The sequence below is a fragment of the Phyllostomus hastatus genome, unplaced genomic scaffold, assembly GCF_019186645.2.
Source record: "Phyllostomus hastatus isolate PE091 unplaced genomic scaffold, TTU_PhHast_1.1 phas_scaffold_78, whole genome shotgun sequence".
NCBI classification, from domain to species: Eukaryota; Metazoa; Chordata; class Mammalia; order Chiroptera; family Phyllostomidae; genus Phyllostomus; species Phyllostomus hastatus.
In genome coordinates this window covers 6459983-6479996 of record NW_025334041.1, presented here as the reverse complement: position 1 = coordinate 6479996, position 20014 = coordinate 6459983, and the positions used below count along the sequence as shown (strand labels likewise).

At 38.1% G+C, this 20014-nt stretch overlaps 1 protein-coding gene and 1 non-coding gene across 5 annotated transcripts in view; both read left to right on the top strand.

Annotated features, from left to right (window-relative positions):
• Window positions 1-19771, top strand: part of SEPTIN7 (septin 7) — a 73518-nt gene extending 53747 nt beyond the window's left edge. For all 4 annotated transcript variants that reach the window (XM_045827767.1, XM_045827766.1, XM_045827768.1 and 1 more), the window contains exons 7-14: window positions 1651-1768; window positions 4206-4298; window positions 5376-5472; window positions 7005-7056; window positions 8793-8918; window positions 13809-13944; window positions 17267-17406; window positions 18718-19771. In XM_045827767.1, coding sequence (XP_045683723.1) covers window positions 1651-1768; window positions 4206-4298; window positions 5376-5472; window positions 7005-7056; window positions 8793-8918; window positions 13809-13944; window positions 17267-17406; window positions 18718-18757 — 802 coding nt within the window. In that variant the 3' untranslated portion in view covers window positions 18758-19771. The remainder of the gene's footprint in view (window positions 1-1650; window positions 1769-4205; window positions 4299-5375; window positions 5473-7004; window positions 7057-8792; window positions 8919-13808; window positions 13945-17266; window positions 17407-18717) is intronic.
• LOC123812275 lies at window positions 6737-6866 on the top strand. The gene has a single exon (XR_006784555.1). It is a non-coding gene; the product is annotated as a small nucleolar RNA SNORA30/SNORA37 family (small nucleolar RNA).
• Window positions 19772-20014: the final 243 nt, after the last annotated feature.

The following is a 20014-nucleotide window of genomic DNA, read 5'->3' as shown; positions in this document are numbered from 1 at the left end:
TCTCCAGTGTTGACACTGTGCTGGGGGTTGGAGATACAGATGAATGAGACAAAACCCTTGCTCTTGAGGATCTAGGGGGGAAAAGGAAAATCTATGGGACGTTGTGTTGTGACTCCTTAGAAAGGTGCCTACGTAGTTTTAAGTTAGAGAAGGATTCCCAGGTGAAATGAGAATTGAAGGCCACGTCCTAAAGATGAACAGGAATTAAGGCAGGCCAAGAAGGAGGAGGATGGGAATGGAGCATGCTCGCTTCCGGCCGAAGGTCAGAAGCTCAGAAAGGCTGGCACACTGGAAGTAGGAGGTGGGAAAAGACGTGAAGGAATGCTAAGAGATGAGGACATCTGGAGAAGCTATGTCTTCCAAGGCCTGTAGGCCCCAATAGCTAAGGAATCTGGTAAGGTTTTCAGTCAGGGAATGATTCGATCAGATTTGGATTTTATTTTTAATTAATTTTTACATTAAATTTCTTGGGGTGACACTGGTTAATAAGATCACAGTAGGTTTCAAGTGTACATTTCTATGATACATGATCTGTGTGCCCACCACCGAAAGTCAGACCATCTTCCAGATTTGGATTTTAGAAAGCCTCTTCTGACTGTACTGTGCACGGTTTGAAGGGAAACCAGACAGATTCTTGTATGAAAACCACCCACACCTAAGGTCTTGGTGGCCTGGAGCAAGGTAGTGCGAATGGAGATGCATACATGTTTCTTGTTCAGCAGGTCTTGGTGAATCTCTGGAAGTAAGATTAGAGAAGGGAAGACTGGGGGCTTCAGCCTTGAGTAACTGAGTGGATCGCAGTGCGATTCGCTGAAGTAGGAACACAGAAGCGGGGTAGTGTGAGCTTCCGATGAGCTTTTGAGTTCGAGGATCCGAAATGGGGGGTGTCCAAGTAGCATTTCTGCTGGGCGAACACAGGTCTGAAACATGAGATCTGGGTTCCCTGTGAGGATTTGGAAGTCATTGACCCATAGAGGGTAGTAGAAATTACTGGAGTTGGTGATAAGCATACATAATGAAGAATAAGAAAAGAAGACCTACTAGAGAATACCTCTTAAGGGACTAGCTAACAAAGAGGATCCTGAAAAGTACCCTAAGGGAGAAGCTGGTGAGGGAATAAGCTAAATACCGCCTAATGAGCCCATTAAAAAGCAGGGCAAAGCCTGTGGTCTCTGTCAGTTAGCTGGCAAGTCTTTGGTGACCTGCAAGTACAGTGTCAAGTGGAGGCGGCAGCCATACTGTATGGGTTTAGGGGTGGTGAAGAAGATGCTCTCCTGAGCCTTTTCTCTGAGGAATGTAGTTGGTAGCAAGAACTGACTATGGGATTCTTAAAAACAAAGACTTCCTCAAATTTTGAGTAATATAGAGGCACTTCTAGGAAAGCCTATTAGGAGCGTTTCAGGTGTTTCTAATTCATCTTTAGGGCCAGAACGCTGTGGCCAGGACAGGAGTGAGTCAAGGCCTCCTTAGCCACCGCCGTGCTTTTACAGGCCCTGCTCTCCCTCCCCATGGCTGTCCGCGCACGTCTGCGCGGACTCTTGCTGCTAACAAGGGAAGTCCTCCCGGCGTCTCTCATTTAGCACTGGGGGTGTGAAGAAGCTGCCTTTCCAGACTTACCGCTTCAGTCGTGTTAAATATTTTGTATTTCAGACTTAAACCATTGGATATTGAGTTTATGAAGCGTTTGCATGAAAAAGTGAACATCATCCCGCTTATTGCCAAAGCAGACACACTCACACCAGAGGAGTGCCAACAGTTTAAAAAACAGGTGGGCTGAATGAGCTTGAACTCGTGGGTTTCTCATACCATTCATGTAATTTGCAGTTTTTCTTATTTTTCTGTATAATGTGTTACAGTGTACTTCTCTTGCTACTTTTCTGTATAGTTGTATATACTATATTACAAATAACTTTTGAAAAGAATCCTCTGCCTTAGTTTTCTCCTGAAAGATCTTGTTATCGTAGGGCCTGATCCTTTCACCTAAGGGCGATTTTAGATGTTTCTGTACAGCCTTTACCAGCACCCCTCCTCACACCCTTTAGAATTACTGTCATGAACTGAATTTCTAAGAAGATTACTTTTTGAAAGGGTATGATTATTTTATTGCCCCCCCCCCCCATTTTGTCATAGTGCTTCCCCAATAAAACAACCAAATTCCTTCTCTATTGGGCATACTTGTTTCAGTCAGTGCCTGGATAGCACTGTTTGTCACTTTTATTTAAAAAAGTTTTTTTGGAATAAAGTAGTACCTAATCATTTCTTTAACTTTTAATTTTTCATAGAAGCTGAACACTTTTTAAAGCAAGGGTTTATTTTTTTCTCATTGTTGTATTTGGTTTGTTACATATATTTTGTAAAATATAGGGTCAATTTCTGTAATTACTCCTAATCCAGTAGCCTATTTTTTATTTTAGGCCAGTGTTACATCTTTTCAACTGCAGCTGTTTTGTATAATATTCTAAAAAATAGACTTAGACTCAATTATCTCTTCTTTTCCTTGTCCCCTTTGTAACAAGAAACTTTGTTTTTTCACTTTTTTCATTGTGAATTTTAGAATACCTTGAATCTGTAAGAAAGACAAAAGCTTGTTGAAATTTGCTTTGAAATTGTGTTAAATCTGTTTAAATTTTTAGACTGCTTTAGTACATCATTTTTACTATATTTGGTATTTCCACCAGGAGTATATGTTTCTCTGTGATCACTCCCATTTTTTTTATTTTGTAATGTGCTATTCATAGGTCCAAATACTAATCATACACATTTCTCTTCTTCTAGATATTTTTATGTATCTCTAGATACACACACATTTCTCCCCCAAAACAAGATTTTTATGTATCTTGATTTGGAACAGTACTAAGAATTTAACAAAAATGATGAACAAGCAATGATCTCTACTTCCAAATTGGTTGCATTGTAATGGTTATACAATTTTTTTTCATATGCTTAAAAATGTGGTTCTTAACCCAGGGTGCCTATCAAACTCATCTAGAGAACTTTTTCAGAATTAGTTACTGTATTGTATCCTTAACCAGTTGGTTCTGTAGATTAAGATGGGGCTCTGGAGTTTGTTACTCTGAAGATTCTCATTCAGGCCCTTTTAATATACAACCTCTCATTAAGAACCCCTGCTCTTAGAGCTAGTTTTTAGTGTTTCTTTTTTCTTCTAGTTGTGCATTTGACACATTATTATTTAGTCTCATGTTTTTCTATATAGATACGTACCACAGTTGTAAAACATGTGTGGTCCTGTTCTTTTTTCAGTGGCAGTTTTATTTCTACATAGTATAGTAACCATGTTTAACACATTTTGTTTAGGTTCCCTTTACTGCTGCTGGGGAACCCTTGCAGTGAGAACAGCACTAAAATACCACACTAGGTGTAGTGTAACCCCTCACACTAGAGGACTAGGTGGGGAGCTAGTTCTAGGCCTGTCAGGTACTGGTTTGTCATGAGTTTGAATAGGGTAGGTAGTTAAACATTATTTGGATATTCATATTCTATTTAGAATTTAAAGTATTTGAATGAAATAATTTAACTTAAACCAGGTTATTTCTGATGTTAATAAGTTGTCTTTCTTTTTTCTGCATTCTCCTTCTTAATGCCTTACCTTAGCTCCTTCATTTCCAGAGCATATTTTCTCCATGTGCTTGCCCGATCTTGTATTTGTTGCTCCTTGATCTGTGCATTTGCACATGTTCATGCAAGGATATTTTCTGATAAGTGTGAACATTTTCTCCTGAAGCCCACACTGTATTTAGTTTTACTTACCTTAGCAAAATTCTACTAAAAATTTTAGGTGAGCTTAAGCTTTGTTGATTCAGCTGAGTAAAACAGTAAGCCATATCTAGAAAAAGAATCTCAGTCCTTATAAATAAAGGACCCAAAGCCATTATAGTAGAAATCAACTAGAGAAAGCCCTTTCGGGAATCTTACATGGTGTTTAGAACTCTCTTGGTATTATAACCACATGATTTTAACACTTCTGAAGTAATTGAATTTTGGCAATGGTATTTATGTTTCAACTTTATAGTTTTTTAAGGACCAGCATAATACTTTGTTTTTAGATTACAATTTTTACATCATTGAAAAATAGTAAAGGACCTAAAGCTGAGGACTCATAGGAACTTAAGCAAAGTATAATAAAAATAAAGCTAATGTGCTAATTATGTGTGGTGTTCTTTTGCTAACTTTCTCTTCCATTTTAGATAATGAAAGAAATCCAAGAACATAAAATTAAAATATATGAATTTCCAGAGACAGATGATGAAGAAGAAAATAAGCTTGTTAAAAAGATAAAGGTAGGTTCATTCTCATACACATACTAAAATGTTTGGGGTACTTAAAAACACTGTAATATCCACTAGAAACACCAAAAATATCAGTGTTTTTAAATTGTTGGCTTACAGAATGAATTGGGAGATTATTCTATGTTGAATTCAACTTTGCAATTAACTTTGTTGAGTGACTGTTGTATGTAATAAGGCATTATATGGAATAGAGAGATGAATAATACCAATCTTCATAAGGTTTTCAGTGACCTGTTTTCATGTAATTTTTCCCTTTAAAAACTGATAATAAGAAGGGAGAGGATTTATTCTTAAGCACTATTATGCTTACTTAATCTTCAGTTTTAAGAGCCAGACAAAAATATGTTCTCTTTTGTACTTCTGTAAAAACCAACCAAAAATCTATACCAACATAATTTTCTGCATTTTTAATTTATACTGGTTTCCTGGGTTCCCTGGACCTAAAAATGATGTATTAATGGCATTATATAAGCAAATAATTATCTTGGAATAATGAAATATTCATACCTTACCAATACAGAATTTCTGAGGTTTTGTAAAATATCTGTATATTTTACATAAAATTCTTATGTATTTCTGGGAGCCACAAGAACTCTGAAAGACTGTATTCTGAGAGTCCAGATGAGTACAACTCAGCCTCCCAGATCTGCCACTGGGCTGCCAGTGGCAGGTTTCAGCAAGTGTAACATTTGCTGCTTGCAGGGCTGGTGGGCGGTTTTATGACCAAGTAGCTGGGCTAGTCACAAGTGCCATTTTTCCTCTCTACCTGCCAGTGTGTTTTTTTAACTCTTTTTAGTTTTTTCAGTGTGGGACAGCTTCTTTATGGAATGATTTTCTAGAAAATAATTAGATCAGTATATGCTTTAGTATTCTAAAAATTTCAGAGAAACACTGGTGAGAATGCCATGTAGTAGCAATTTACCAAATAGTGATTGGATGCCCTGTACAAGTGAATGTAGAGACTGTCATGTTAATTTTTTTGCTAATCTGTTGAATAATGCGATTTTTTTATTCTTGAGTTTGTGAGGACTGCAGAGATGTATTTGAACAAGAATACTTTTTTTATAGGACCGTTTACCTCTTGCTGTGGTCGGTAGTAATACTATCATTGAAGTTAATGGCAAAAGGGTCAGAGGAAGGCAGTATCCTTGGGGTGTTGCTGAAGGTAAGGTTTTATTTCGTGAGTGACTTTCTGTGAGAACTCACTGTATTGATACATTCTAGAATTTCTAAGGTAGTTGTGAATTCAATTTCTTTTAGTCTCATTTTCTCAAACGTGGCAGTTTCTCAGATTTCTGTGTCCTACTAAGTCAGGCAAGTGTGCGCTACACCCTAACACTGTGACCCTTCAGAAGCCACTTGTCAGTGCCCCACCTCCCACCGCCACCCCACCATTAGGTCTGTTTCTGTTTTCTGATTTGAAAGTGTACTTGCAATTTTATAATGCAGGTGTTCTTTGCCAGGGCTCCAAAGATTGCTTCTAGGGGATCTAATAAACTTTCTGACAGTGAACACAATTTTGGAGAAAAGGTCTCTCGCTTATCTGAGTCTCCGGTGGGTCTGGGACATTCAAGAATGATTGAGAACAACTTTCATGAGCCCAATTAAAGCAGTCAGTTTCCTTTCCTCAGGACAAATGCTGCCCTTTTTGGCCTTAGTCTTTAGAGTTAAAATAAATCATTACTAAGAGATCCTTTACCAATTTTGTAAGGGGTTTTAAATACCAGTAAAATTGTATCTGTAGCATCAAATCTCATAAGTCTCCTGGTAATATAGATGTGTCTCCCAAGTTTGTGTTTATTATATTGGTTGAACCTAATAAAAAGATGGAAGTCTTCTGTGTTACAGTAACTTGAAACCAAGATTGAGTCATGATTGTTTTATCTATTTGGTACTACTCTGGAAATTTCTGCAATTTTTAGGGTATGGTTCCAAGTTGCCATACTTATCAGTGACTTACTTTACCAGTGACACTGTACTCATTCCTAGCTCCCTTATCCCCAGGTAACCTTCATTTGTTGAGCTGAGATTTTGAACTTCTATAGCTCTTAAAATCTGGGCTGAAGAATTTGCTTTGTATTTCTAGTTTTAGGTTTCTTTCCCCACAAAGATGGAAGTTTCATTTTGGTTAGTTAGCTTAAGGAAGTTTTTTTAAAGTGATTTCCCTTTTACTTCCCTTAGCCCACACTAAACTTTTAAAATTCATTTTATCATGGAATTAATGTTTTCTCTACCAAGAGAAAAAAGATATGAAAGAAAAAGATATAATCTCCCCTTTCAAAATCTCAAAAGTGTTGTTCTGAAAAGCTCATATGTTAGGTTTATATATTTTTATTACTGAGGATTAAACTATAATAAAGCAATACTGTAGTATACTTGCCTGGCATATCCTTAAATTAACTACTGTATTACAGTGTTAAATCTTAACAAGAGCACTTTCACAGGTCCTCCCCCGGGCAGTGGGGCCAGGATTTGGTAGCTGGTGCTGAAAGAAAAACCCTTGGGTGCATCCTTGCCCTGGGACTGTGCCAGTGGCAGCTGTCACTCAGTGGCACAGAGGAAAAATAAAACCTTAATGAAAAACTGATCTAATATATGCTCTTATTGCTATGACCCCATTTTTTTCTGTGAAATATCCTTTGAAAAGCCTAGGGTTAGTGGAAATAATGTATGTGGTCTGTTTTTTCTTTTTTGTAGTTGAAAATGGTGAACATTGTGATTTCACAATTCTGAGAAATATGTTGATAAGGTAAGTGTGAGCAATGATGAAAATAATAAGCTTTTTTTCCTCCTAAGTAAAGTTAGAGTTGGACAGATTAGTTTTTGCCTTATAGAAATGTAGCTAATTAAATTGTCTTCACTCTAGCACTGAAGTAAGTAATGCAAGCAATGCATGGAGACAACTTGGATTGTTTCACCAGGGTTTTAAAGTCATTAGCAAAAATACAAAATAGCCTGTGTGGCTAGGGATATATAGGAAAAATGTCTCTTATCATTTTATTTTCTCGCGAGGTTTTAACACTGGTGGGGTTAAGGAAAGTGGAAAGGAAAAGACTATTGCTTTTCTTTGATGTGAAAAGTTTGGGGAAAGTGGAAGGGAAGGCAACGTTTGAAGGCATGTTTTTGTCACGGGGAGATCATAGTTGAGATGATATGGTGTCACCTATAACATATACTGACAACAAGAAAAATGGGTGACAACCAAGGAGAGAGCGTCTTGACTCAGTGCCTGAGAAGAGAGCTCCCAGAGCAGTGGGCCTCCGAGTCGGGAGTGAGCGACGAAATACTCCAGCCCTTTATTCTCAGCCACTGGCTGTGCTTGGAGTAAGGGGCTGCCTGACTGAGCTGAAGTGGAGAGGGGGTGGAGCCTGCGGTGTGACTGGTGGCCAGAGACGGGGTAAGTTAGTTCTTCAAGGAGCCGAGTATGAAGGCAGAGGAGACTTGGGAAAACCGAGACTTACAACTGGGCGGGGGCGTGAACTGCCAGAGGACTGCGTCTGCGTGGAAGTGTGAGACAGCAGGAATTGAGCCAGAGTGATGTGACATCACGTTCTGTTCGCAAAGGGTAAGGGCATAGCAGATGTTCCCTGGGTATCGGGCAGAATGGAAACAGAGTACGCCTTTATGTTTGTTTCCCTGAGAGAGTTTTATTAAAGCGGTGGAGACTGCAGATGGTGGGCACAGGAATGGATGGTGAGGAAAGAGAGGATCAGGTGGCCCACGGTGCTGCCGCGCCACGTGTGCTCGAGAACCTGCTGTGTGCAAGGAGTCAGGCGGCAGCTCGGTCGTCTTGAGCATCTCACGTCGTTGGGGCATGATGAAATTGCCTTATGTGTTGTGCAGTTTATACGTCTTGTTTTGATGTATTATGGAAATGCTGCTGTGTGCAAACGTTCATTTAACCGAGATATCACATTCACTGGACAGTTTGAATGAACAGAAACTTACTCCAAATTAAACTTCCCCAGTTTGAATTCAACTTGATATGTGATCTAAAGTGTCCCTGGAAATATTAGTGTAGTAAAAACTCAAATATTAATACTGCTAAAAGAAAATTTCTTTTGGTTTTATGAGCTTTAGTAGAAGCTTATCTACTTCCTATCTCTAGTAAAATAAAATACATACAGCAGATCCTTCAATAATGTCATTTTGTTCCTTGTTGTTTTGTGATAATATTGAGATGCCATAGGAACTTAACTCTTGTTTACATCTATTAGGCTATAGTACAAATGGTTTTATTATACTTCATTTTGCTTAAAGTCACAGAACCTATATCAATGATGTTAAGTGAGCACTTAACTGTAGTAGAAAGGTAAATACTCTTCAGTAGAAATGTCATCTTTAGTAACTGCTTTGAGGGGATTTATGGCTCTTAAATTCTCATTTAGAGCCTAAATTTCCATTGTTGTCAAGCTAGTGCATCATATGTACTTGCTCTGCTTTTCGATAGAAGCAAACTCTCGTTCTGCTGCTTGTTTATGACAGAACACATATGCAGGACCTGAAAGACGTCACCAATAACGTGCACTATGAGAACTACCGGAGCCGGAAGCTGGCGGCTGTGACTTACAACGGGGTTGATAACAACAAGAATAAAGGGCAACTGACTAAGTGAGTATGCCTTGTTCCCTCCAGAAAGGGTATTATTTATGTAGCTTGTAATTATTTCATCTTCATCAGATTTCTCCTCACTACTCAATAGTATATTGGATTGTTCCATACGCACAACAGCAGAAATTTATATTGGTAGGCTTTGTTTTGGCAGTTTAATTGTTGGAGGAAGTGTTTTATTACCTTGTTTTTTAAGAGAAAGAGCCTTGTATTCCCTTTTGGTCATTTGCCATCATCTTCATAATCTGTACGCAACCTAATCAGAAATCAAACAGCTCTTTTAGAAAATACTTTTTCTAAGGGAAGAAGAAAAGTTACTATCAAGATCTCTTAACCCATTTTACTTGTAAGATAAACATCTCATTGTCTCCTAAAGGAGACTCAATGTAGAGCTTCTACATTTTCTTCAAGTCTTTTTAAAATAAGCCTTTTTGATAGCAGTTTTCACGCAAGGGACAGGACGAAACAGAAGAAACATTTAGATGAATGTAGCCTTGGTCACCTTTACCACTTTCTCGGTTCCTGTTGGGTGTTTACGCAGAGTCGGTCAGCTGGAGTGTGGGTTTCCTGTGTTCGTAGAGGGCTGCGAGTGACTCCTGCGGGCGAGCCTCACCCCGTGGAGTGGCGGTTTTCCTGGGGGCCGGGCAAAGGAGACGTGCAAGGACACTGGTGGGAGCACCATCTGTGTCCTGCTTTCCTTTACTTGGGGCCGCTGGGGATCGAAGTGTTATGAAGACCATTTCGACAATGTGTGCTTATACATTTGTAGCCAAGTGTTACTACCATTAAAGGATAATCGGAAGGATCATCTGTATAAATAATGAGAAAGGCAAGTTCTCAAAGTAGCAGTACTGTGTTCTACAGTGGCCCACATCCCTCACAATGGAAAAGAAAATGTTTCTTTTTTTTTCTTTTTCTTTTTTCGTATTGTCTCCATGTGGCCTTTACATTTCAGAAGAGAGCACACAAAGCGCGAATAGTGTCTGGCAGTCACCAGCAGTTCTCTTTAAAACTGGTCTGAGGCCTACCTCCATGTTTATTTTCTTCCCTATTTTCTTACTGATTTTGGGGTGATAGACCCTAATTTCCTACTTAACTTTGAATTTCTTCCTATGCTGATACAGCATGCTTATTTGAGGAACTTCTGTGATGAATACATAGGTTTTCTGGTTTCAAGGATCTTGTGAGAGAGATTTTTAAAAAGGTAGTTTTCTAGGTTCAATAATCAGCAAGTGATTCTGATCAGTAGATGGGGGGTGGGCCTGCGGGCTTGTAAGTTTACTTATTTATTTTAAAGATTTTATTTATTTATTTTTAGAGAGGGGAGAAGGGAGGGAGAGAGGGAGAGAAACATCAGTGTGTGGTTGCCTCTCATATGGCCCCCACTGGGGACCTGGCCCACAACCCAGGCATCTGCCCTAACTGGGAATCGAACCAGCAACCCTTTGGTTTGTACCCTGTGCTCAGTCCACTGAGCCACACCAGCCAGGGCCAGGTTTGTATTTTTAATAAGCACCCTAGGTGGTTCTGACATAGGTTATTAGTAATTCATGCTTTGCAAAAAAATCTTGACTTCTAGGAAAAACTGATTTGGTTATTACTTTAAGAATATTTTAATATTTAAAATACAAGATTGTATTTGAGGTAAGGTTTAGCACATGAGAAAAAGACTTTTTACTTTTTTTAAGCAAACTTAAGCTTTATCATAAAAATGTGAGGATCCATCATAATAAATATTGTTAATAAGATTCTAACCCAGTTTATTTTGTTTATTTTTTTAAATATATTCTTAAAAAGCCAATCAGGTCTTTACATTTTTATTTTACCCTATTTTTCTATTACAGTTGACATTCAACATTAGTTTCAAGTGTACAGTATAATGGTTAGACAATTATATAAATTACAAAACGATCCAATCCTAATCCATTTTAAATGCATTTCACTAGCTTAAGGGTTTTTTAACATTTTTAAAAAGATTTTATTTATTTTTAGAGAGAGGGGAAGGGAAAAAGAAAGAGAAGGAGAGAAAAACATCAGTGTGTGGTTGCTTTTCTCACACTCCTCACTGGGGACCTGGCCTGCAACCCAGGCATGTGCCCTGACTAGGAATTGAACTGGTGACCCTTTGGTTTGCGGGTCCACACTCCATCTACTGAGCCATACCAGCCATGGCAGGACTTTTTAACTTTTAAGAAAAACACAAATAAATCTGATAATTTTATATGTCAAAGGGAAATGTACTATCAGTATGTATTTTTCATTAAATATGTGCACTTAAGGTTTATTTTTTTTCTTTCAAACATTTGTTCACTACTTAGAAATAAGAAATTATTTGTTTTCATATTTCAAAAATAAAACTTTTAAACTAGTGCTGGGGTATTTCTGCTGTTGGTTGCAAGTGAGGTGTAATTCAGAGAAAGTAATAAAACTTAGTGTTGCTAAAAATTCTTCTGCATATACAGAATTCTAGCGTAGATCACTTGAGTTAAACTGTAACCCAGGTGAAAACATAAAAAGTAGAATTCTATTGGAAATGTATCTCTTAATGAGATGAATCATATCCAAACTATGCCTGTGAAATGGTTGTACTGCTAAAAAGCAAATTGCCTTAGGAGTTAGTATATTATTTTATGTTAATAGTAAGTAGAAAAACAAATACTTTTAAAGATTGAACCATCGGGGGAATGACTGTCATAATAGGTATTGATCTGCTATGTTAAATTAGGTTTTTATTACTTTATTGCATAATATATACTAAATCTGAAAAGTCCGTTGGAACTTTTATCCATAGGCTATATCTTCTATTGTCTTAAAAATCAGCAGTTTTAGAAAACATTCCAGTTGACTTAAAAAAAAGTCACTACCAGCAATTCATGGTGCTTTCACTGATGTAAGGTGCTTTTCTCTATAGCTAAAGACCCATCCGTGAATAACTGAAAGAAATGGCTAATAAATATGTGAAGTAAGCAAATGTGAGTTTAGGCTCCTTGTGGGTGTTCTGTCTGTGTGACCTTCCTGGGGCCCTTCCCTCCAGAGCAGCGCATCCTTCGATAATGGCGCTCGGGAGCTCGGGGTGGGAGGGGTCTGCTGAGTCCTGAAACACATTGCCAGTTACCCAGTTGCTCCCCTCTCCCGTGTATTTGAACGCAGAGCATCAAGACGTGGACCCAGGCACCACATTTCTAACACCCAACACTACGCTTTATTGTTAATAGAAACATGTTTAATACTGGGAGATGTAATCTGTGGGTTTACGTTATAGTGTTTTATTCCTCATTGAGGGAGACTTTACATTATAGTGTTTTATTAATCATTGAGAGTCACCTGAGGGTTTCACGCCCCCAGGTACCCCTGGGACAATGTACCTTAGGTAAGGGATGGGTAAGAGAAAGCCTCTCTCTTGTACAGTGAGAAATGGGCTATCTGTAACTTGGAAATTTCAGGCCCGTCCCTTTAAGCAAGACTGGATGAAAGGTGAGGATCTGGAAGTTGATTTCTCTTAAAACTGCAGAAGCTGAAGTAACTCTTGGAAGAATAACTTCTAGCCCCGAAGTTATGGGTGATATTTAAGACCTGGTTTTGTTTTTCAGCTGTGATTTAATTTTTTAATCACTTCATTGAGATAAAATTCACCAATTTAAAATGTGAAATTCAGTGCTTAAAGCCTGTGTTTGAGGAGGCCAGCTAACCACGTTTTATCAGCAGAGCCAGGCGAGAGGCTGCCTGCTGAGTCGTCCCAGTGCTGACTAGTTGTCAGAGCTCCTCAAAGCCACAGGGCACACTTCCTTGGACCCCAGGGCTGTAGTAGGTTACCCACACTCTGGCATTCTCTCGGGTCTATAAATATACTAGCTTTAACATAAAGCTCGTGTAGTATTTTTCAACTTGAAAATTTTGAACAAAATTGTGCAGGGATTTGAGCCAGTGGACTTTCAATGTCAATGGAATAATGGAATACTGAACTACTTTTGTTTAACTGTGCTTGTATCTATTTTCTGGCATATCAAAAATAATTATCAAGATATTTGTTTGCTTCTGATCCTGTGTGTGTGTGTGTGTGTGTGTGTGTGTGTGTGTGTTTTATCACTGTGAACACCTTTAAAAATTAAGAAGTGAAATATTTGAGTTAAGTGGAATAAATTGTCAAAGAGCATGGAAGTTACTGAAGTCAACTAGAAATATTCTGTATATTTAAATGAAGAACATTCCAGGTATTGGTTGGTAGTCATTTCCAGCATATCATTTCAGTTACCAAAATAAATTTGAATTATTGTGAATTAACAGTATAATTGTAATGTCAGTAGTTGTCTTAGAAGAAGAGATTATAACACTTGGAGATTCATAGAACTAGAAAGATTCTGCATATACTTTATTAACTCAGTTCCTTTTTTCACATTAAAATTTTGTTTAAAGAAAATACAAAATGAAACAATTTTCTTCTGGTTTTCCATTTTGTGAATGTACTTTGGAATGTTTCCATTTTCCTTCCACACTTTATTTAATGGGTCATCCTTAAATTTGATAAGCACTGGGTTTAGAGAAATGCCCCACTCATGGTTGCCTTTGTTGTTTAGATCTATTTTCATAATTATTTACTAGAGACTCAAGTTTAGATAGGAAATATTTGGGAGTTCTAGATTATAAATATTTATAATCTAGAAAATTTTTAAATTTCTAAAGAATTTTTAACACATTTATATATGAAACATCAAATCTGTTTTTATTATTTATGGTAGTATCAGAGTAAGTGAAAATTTATTTTAAAACTTATTTATAAGAAACAGTGGGGATGTTAGTAATGGCATACAGTATCTCATTTGTTTTCATCAGAGTTTTGTGTTAACTTTTTATTTCTCCCCATGTAATGATGATTCTTCATGTTCGTAACAGGAGCCCTCTGGCGCAAATGGAAGAGGAAAGAAGGGAGCACGTCGCTAAGATGAAGAAGATGGAGATGGAGATGGAGCAGGTGTTTGAGATGAAGGTCAAAGAGAAAGTTCAGAAACTGAAGGACTCTGAAGCCGAGGTGATCAGCCTAATGTTTCCACTTCTTGCGGACACAGTAGTCCTTGTCAGGATAATATTGTCGATGAAATTCATAGATGGTGTAGCCTTTCTGTAAATGTCTTCCGAATTGAATATAATACCTTAATGTAATGAAATGGAGAAAGGAAACCAAGTGCTGTATTTATAATGTGATATATATATATAGACTTCACTATGTAAGTGGACAGGAGTATACTTGGTAGAAAGAATAATAGAATACTTATAGTGAATTATTAGTCATAATGAGCAAGTTATGAAAAATGAAAATTTTAAGTCATTCTATATACTCAAAATAAGAAAAGTAAAGATCAGAGTTTTGAGTGGACGTAAGAATGAAAACTAGCGTTAGGAAAATGATAACCAGACTTACGTGCACGTGCGTGAGAAAGTGAGCCTGTCTCGGTCGGACGTGCCTGGGGCGGTTGCGGTCCACGGGGAGAAAGGAAAGGAGCGTGACGCTCATCTAGCGAGACTGCGGGTAAACACAGAGCAGAGCAGCGATTTCAGCGTGAAGTTTTCTCAGCGGGGATTTGTTACCATCGTGTCAAAATTATTTGTAAGTATACGGGATAACATTAATATGCAATGTTTAAGGAGAGTCAGATCTATTCTGTATATCCCTACAGATTATCTCTTTGCTTTTGCGAGTACTGCATAAAAAATACTGAAAACCTTGATTTAATCCACAACCAAAAGTACTCTTAATCCAATCCATTGAGTAGACAGAATGCGTGGAGTGAGTAAAGTACTCAATAAATTTGAGGAAATACTGTTTCACATTAGAATTTTCTTACGTTACTGGGCTTTTCATGTAATCTCTTAATTAAAAAAACTTTCACTATTGTTATATTTGTCTTAGACTTAATTCCTCAGGGACATGGAATAATTCCTTCTGGCTTGAGACTGCCAAGTGCTGCAGGACTAGCTTCCTGGCAGCTGTTACTGAGATAAAATTTTGGAGATTAAGTTTAGTGTTTTTTTTTTATCAGCCTATTATTAAATCTAAATGAGTCTCTATTCCTTCACTAATTAATAAATTAGAAAGGAAATAAAAATAGGAATCATGAATCTGTTATCTCCATACTTCGATTTTCCAGTGAAAATCTAAAAGTAGTTTAATTTGTTTTTGATAGAGAAATATTTTAGGACCCGCTCCCAAGAGTGAGTGTTATAAACAAATAGTCACGGAAGTGGAGCCAGAGGACCTCCGAGAGTTGTTAGGACTGCTGTGAAGGGCGAAAGTGAGCTTTCAGAAACGTGCTCTTTTGATGGATGAGATGTTTCTTAGCATTGAAAGGACTTGCCTGTAGAGAGATCTGGACCAAGTTTCCCCCAGTGCTATCAACCATATACGTATGCAAATATATAGGTGAAGAAACCTATTTAACCTTGTTTGATAGTTTTTTTCAAGTTCACTTATGCTGGAAATATTTGGAGCACAGCTAATGACCAGCTGCTCAGGGCACGAGGCACTGCACCGAGCGCTTCCCATGCGCTGTGGCGCCTGCCCACCCCGCAGCCCTGGCGGGAGGTGTCTCTGCACCCCCTTCCCCACGTGGGAGGAGGGGCGCCTGCACTTGGTCAGTGCTGCAGAGCTGTATGTGAGCCATCGTTCGAACCTGCTTAACTCTCTTAGTTCTTCATCACTAGCCAAGCCCACGACTTCAAATCCTGAAAAGCTCTGAACACTGCAAAGCCAAACATAGAACTAATAGTTTTATTTTACTTGATGTGAATATTTATATATTTTACTGCAAAAAGTAGTAATTTGTTGGATTGTAGGTGCTGCCTTAGAAAGCCCAAGAGGTGTTTTATAAATATAGTATGCACACCTTTGTGAGTAGCACTGTCTTTCTAAAATCTGAAAAATTCTGAACTTCGAAACATATCCTTCCCACCCAGCGGGCTATTTTGAGAGTGAGGGGTTGTGACCTGTACGTCTTACACACCTGCAGTTCACAGAAAAGACACTTGCGTACGTGTGCCAGAGCTGGAGAGGAAGGGGAGAACGATGCCTGGGGCCTGCTGTCCGGCTTAAAACACGGTGTCGCCATGGCCCGCCTCTCCTCTCCCGGCAGCAACCTCCTGAGTTGTGCGTGTGTGGTTCCCTCCCCTTTGTCTTTTAAGTACCTGTTGGCACTTTTCTCTTTCCCTGTTTTATGACACTTCTGTTAGTAACTGGTTTGTCGTCACCAGGAAGATGTGAGTTGAGATTTGCTTAAATTTATCTTAAATAGTTTTGTTTTGTAGGAATTGAATGAAATACTTGCAATTGGAATGAATATGAAGTTACTTTTTGGGTTCACAAATAATTAAGAAAACAAATTATATGTAAAATTATATTAGAATCCAAATTCATGTTGTTAACTCACCATTGTTAATATGATCTTTAATAGAACATAATTGCTGCACATCTGAAGATTTTGAATAGTTCTTAGGTATTTGGTATAGTTAGATTTAATCTGATTTTTTTTTGCATGACTATTTTCTTCAGTAGGTTGACTGGTACCTAAATGAAATTATGAACCTTTAGATAAGCTCTTTGTTCCTGCAGTTATTTTGCTTGAGTATTTCCCACCTCTCAGCCTACATTCCTACCTTAATTCTCAAGGTAGGAAGGACCGCCTACATTAAAGTCACTGAGGCTTGTTGCGAATACAGGTCTCTAGGCATCCAGAGGCCCTGACTCAGTTAGGGGAGGTCCAGGATTCTGTGTTGTTAACAAGCACTGCAGGTGATTTGTATGAAGACTGGTATTTGAGAACCGTATTTCAAAGCCGTCAGGGGACCTTACCGTGATCTTGGAACTCTCAGGTCTTTATCTGTCTGCTTTCGTTCCGCTTGTGTCAGCTTTCCGAACTTGGAATTAGGAGACAGGTTCCAATCCTGGTTTCCTGCCACTTTCTGGCTAATGATCATGCCAAGTGACTTAAACTCTAAACTGTTTGCTCATTAATGCAGTGGGAGGGAGCAGTTGTGTCTTCCCTGCCAGGCTTCCTGCGTGTGTGTGAGTAACAGAAAATGAGACTGGGTAGGTCTGTTACACAGTGTATTCGACTGTATAAGCTTGTTACCCTTGTCCCCTGTTGCTCAAGATTGTACTCTGGGGTCGATGGCCTTCCTTTTCTGGGGGTGGCAGTCGTACAGGGAGAGGAATCTCAGTGCTTTCCAGACGGTGCTCTGAATTCACAGCACAAAAACTCGGCGCCCATACGTTAACAAAAACTGGGATGAAGGATTTGTACTTGTGCTCCTGAGTTCTTAACTTTTTTTTTTTTTTTACATACCATGCTGTGATTTAGCTCCAGCGGCGCCATGAGCAGATGAAGAAGAACTTGGAAGCACAGCACAAAGAACTAGAGGAGAAGCGTCGTCAGTTCGAAGACGAGAAAGCGAACTGGGAAGCCCAGCAGCGCATTTTAGAGCAACAGAACTCTTCAAGGTATCCGACACCGAGATTCCCACGGAATGTCCCTACGAGTGTTTTAAAGAGTTCTTTCCTTTTTTTAGAGAGGGAACACTCTGTTTTTTTAAGACTTCATTTATTTATTTTTAGAGAAGGGAAGAGAGGGAGAGAAACGTCAGTGTGTGGTTGCCCCTCACGACCCCCTACTGGGGACCTGGCCCGCAACCCAGGCGCAACCCAGGCGCGTGCCCTCACTGGGGATCTAACCGGCAGCTCTTTGGTTGCCAAGCCAGCACTCAGTCCAGTGAGCCGCGCCAGCCAGGGCTAAAGAATTATTTTCCTATTTATTTTTTAGAATAACATTTTAAAAGACATCACCCACTGTCGTGCATCCAAAGCACGATTACTTCATGAGTGAAATTTTTTTATGAATAAATATTTTAATGTATGTAAATAAATATAATCTGTCTGATATGGTAGTAATTGTTTTCACTACAAACATTTTCCGTCACTTAACACTTCACTATAATTTACTTGTTGCTTCATAACATTCTCCCAGTTAAACTCACCATAATCAGTTTCCCACCCCTCCCTCCCAATGTTGGACACACGGTCGTGTTCCATTTGGGGTGAGCGTGTAGAGAACGCCGCTAAAGAGACCTTTCGTGAATTCAGGGGTACGTTTTACTCATGTGGAGTTACTTATTTAGGGCAAAATTCTTAAGATAAAATGTTTGGATTTCTAATTCCTAATATAGTTAATAGGTTGCCTGCTTTTTATTTATTAAAAACTGAATAATATCTGTACCTTGGGGGTTTTATTCCCTCATTAGTCCCATTTAAAACTGAAAAGTTGAATTGCTGTAAGAATTCTATAATTTACTTTTACTGCTAAACGTTTTTAAGACTAGGCATTTGTTCTGTGAACTTTTTCCCCAAAGAAGAGGAAAATACAATTGTAAAAGCAAATGCATTTCAGAGTGGAAATGGCAGTAGGAGAAAAGGATACCCTGTTAGATGTTAGTTGATTTTTTTTTTAATTCGCACTGTTTTATTTGAGAATTGTTCTCATATCTTGAAACTGGGGTTTTGTCAGATAGAAAAGGGGTTTTGCCAGATATTTACTATATTTATCCTGGAATCATGTCAAATATTTGATTGTCTAAGGCAATACTGTTAGGGACTAGCACTGTCCTCATTGTTCACTTCTAAATCTTTTAGTTTTTCAAATGAAAAAGTTGTGTGTGAAAATTTAACACAGTTGTAGCTGGGCTAGCTATTGCTACCATGTGTTGTTTATCATGTTTATGACATAGTCATTTTGGTTATTTTTCTTTAATCCTTCAGAACCTTGGAAAAGAACAAGAAGAAAGGGAAGATCTTCTAAACCCTCCGTCGACCACCAGTTGCGTGTTAGTTGCCAATACGCCAGCTTGGACACCAGTGTTTGTTGGATCCGTTTGACCAATTTGCACCAGTTTTATCCTTAATGATGGATTTAACAGCATGACAAAAATAATTATTATTTTTTTGTTCTTGATGGAGATTAAAATGCCTTGAATTGTCTAAGGTGTTGTGTACTTAGAAACTAACAGCTCTAAGTACCTTTCCTACATTCTCTTTTTTTATTATTATTAAACAGATGTCTTCAGTTTAATGCAAGAAAACATTTTACTATTGTACAATCATGTTCTGGTGGTTTGACTGTTTACAAGATATTCCAAAATAAAAGGACTCTGAAAGGTTTTTGCCGAGGATAAATTGCCATAATATGATACAAACTATGCTTCTCTCTGATAATTATAATACAAAGGTCCATCCAGTGCAGCGTATACAATACTGTAATTTAGTCTAACACAGCTGACCCTATTTTTTGACACTTCCATTGTTTAAAAATACACATGGAAAAAAGAACGTATATGCTTACCATGCACCTAGAGCTTTTTTATAACAGCCTTTTTTTGTTTGTTTGTTTGTTTGTTTGTTGTTTTGGATTCTTTAAATATATATTATTCTCATTTAGTGCCCTCTTTAGCCAGAATCTCATTACTGCTTCATTTTTGTAATAACATTTAATTTAGGTATTTTCCATATATTGGCCCTGCTAAAATAGAGTATAGCATCTAAAGGAAACTTTCCTTTAATTCCCTTTTTACACTTTATGGTAAGTAGCAGGGGGAAAATGCATTTATAGATCATTTCTAGGCAAAATTGTGGAGCTAACGACCAACCTATTTCTATCTATGTGCAGTCTCTTTATTTTACTAGAAATGGGAATCATGGCCTCTTAAAAAGAAAAAAAAGTCATCATTCTGCTTTTAGCTGTATTCATATATCGCATCTCTGTATTTTTTTGTTTGTATTGTAAAAAATTCACATAATAAACAATGTTGTGATGTAATAGAGTGTGGGTCTTAAATATTCTGCTGTTGCTATGCAAGACTAGAATATTTTGGGAAGAAACTTTTCAACTCTATGATTGCAACTCTTTTTTTTGTATGTTTGTTTCACTTAGGTGTATGTGTTGGTTTTCTTCCGAGATTCAGTGTCTCTCTGCTCGTTACTGTCTCATTAATGTTATTTCTCTGAGAACAAATCCCAGTGCATTCATTAGCTGAGCTTTAGTCTCTGGAAACAAATTTTT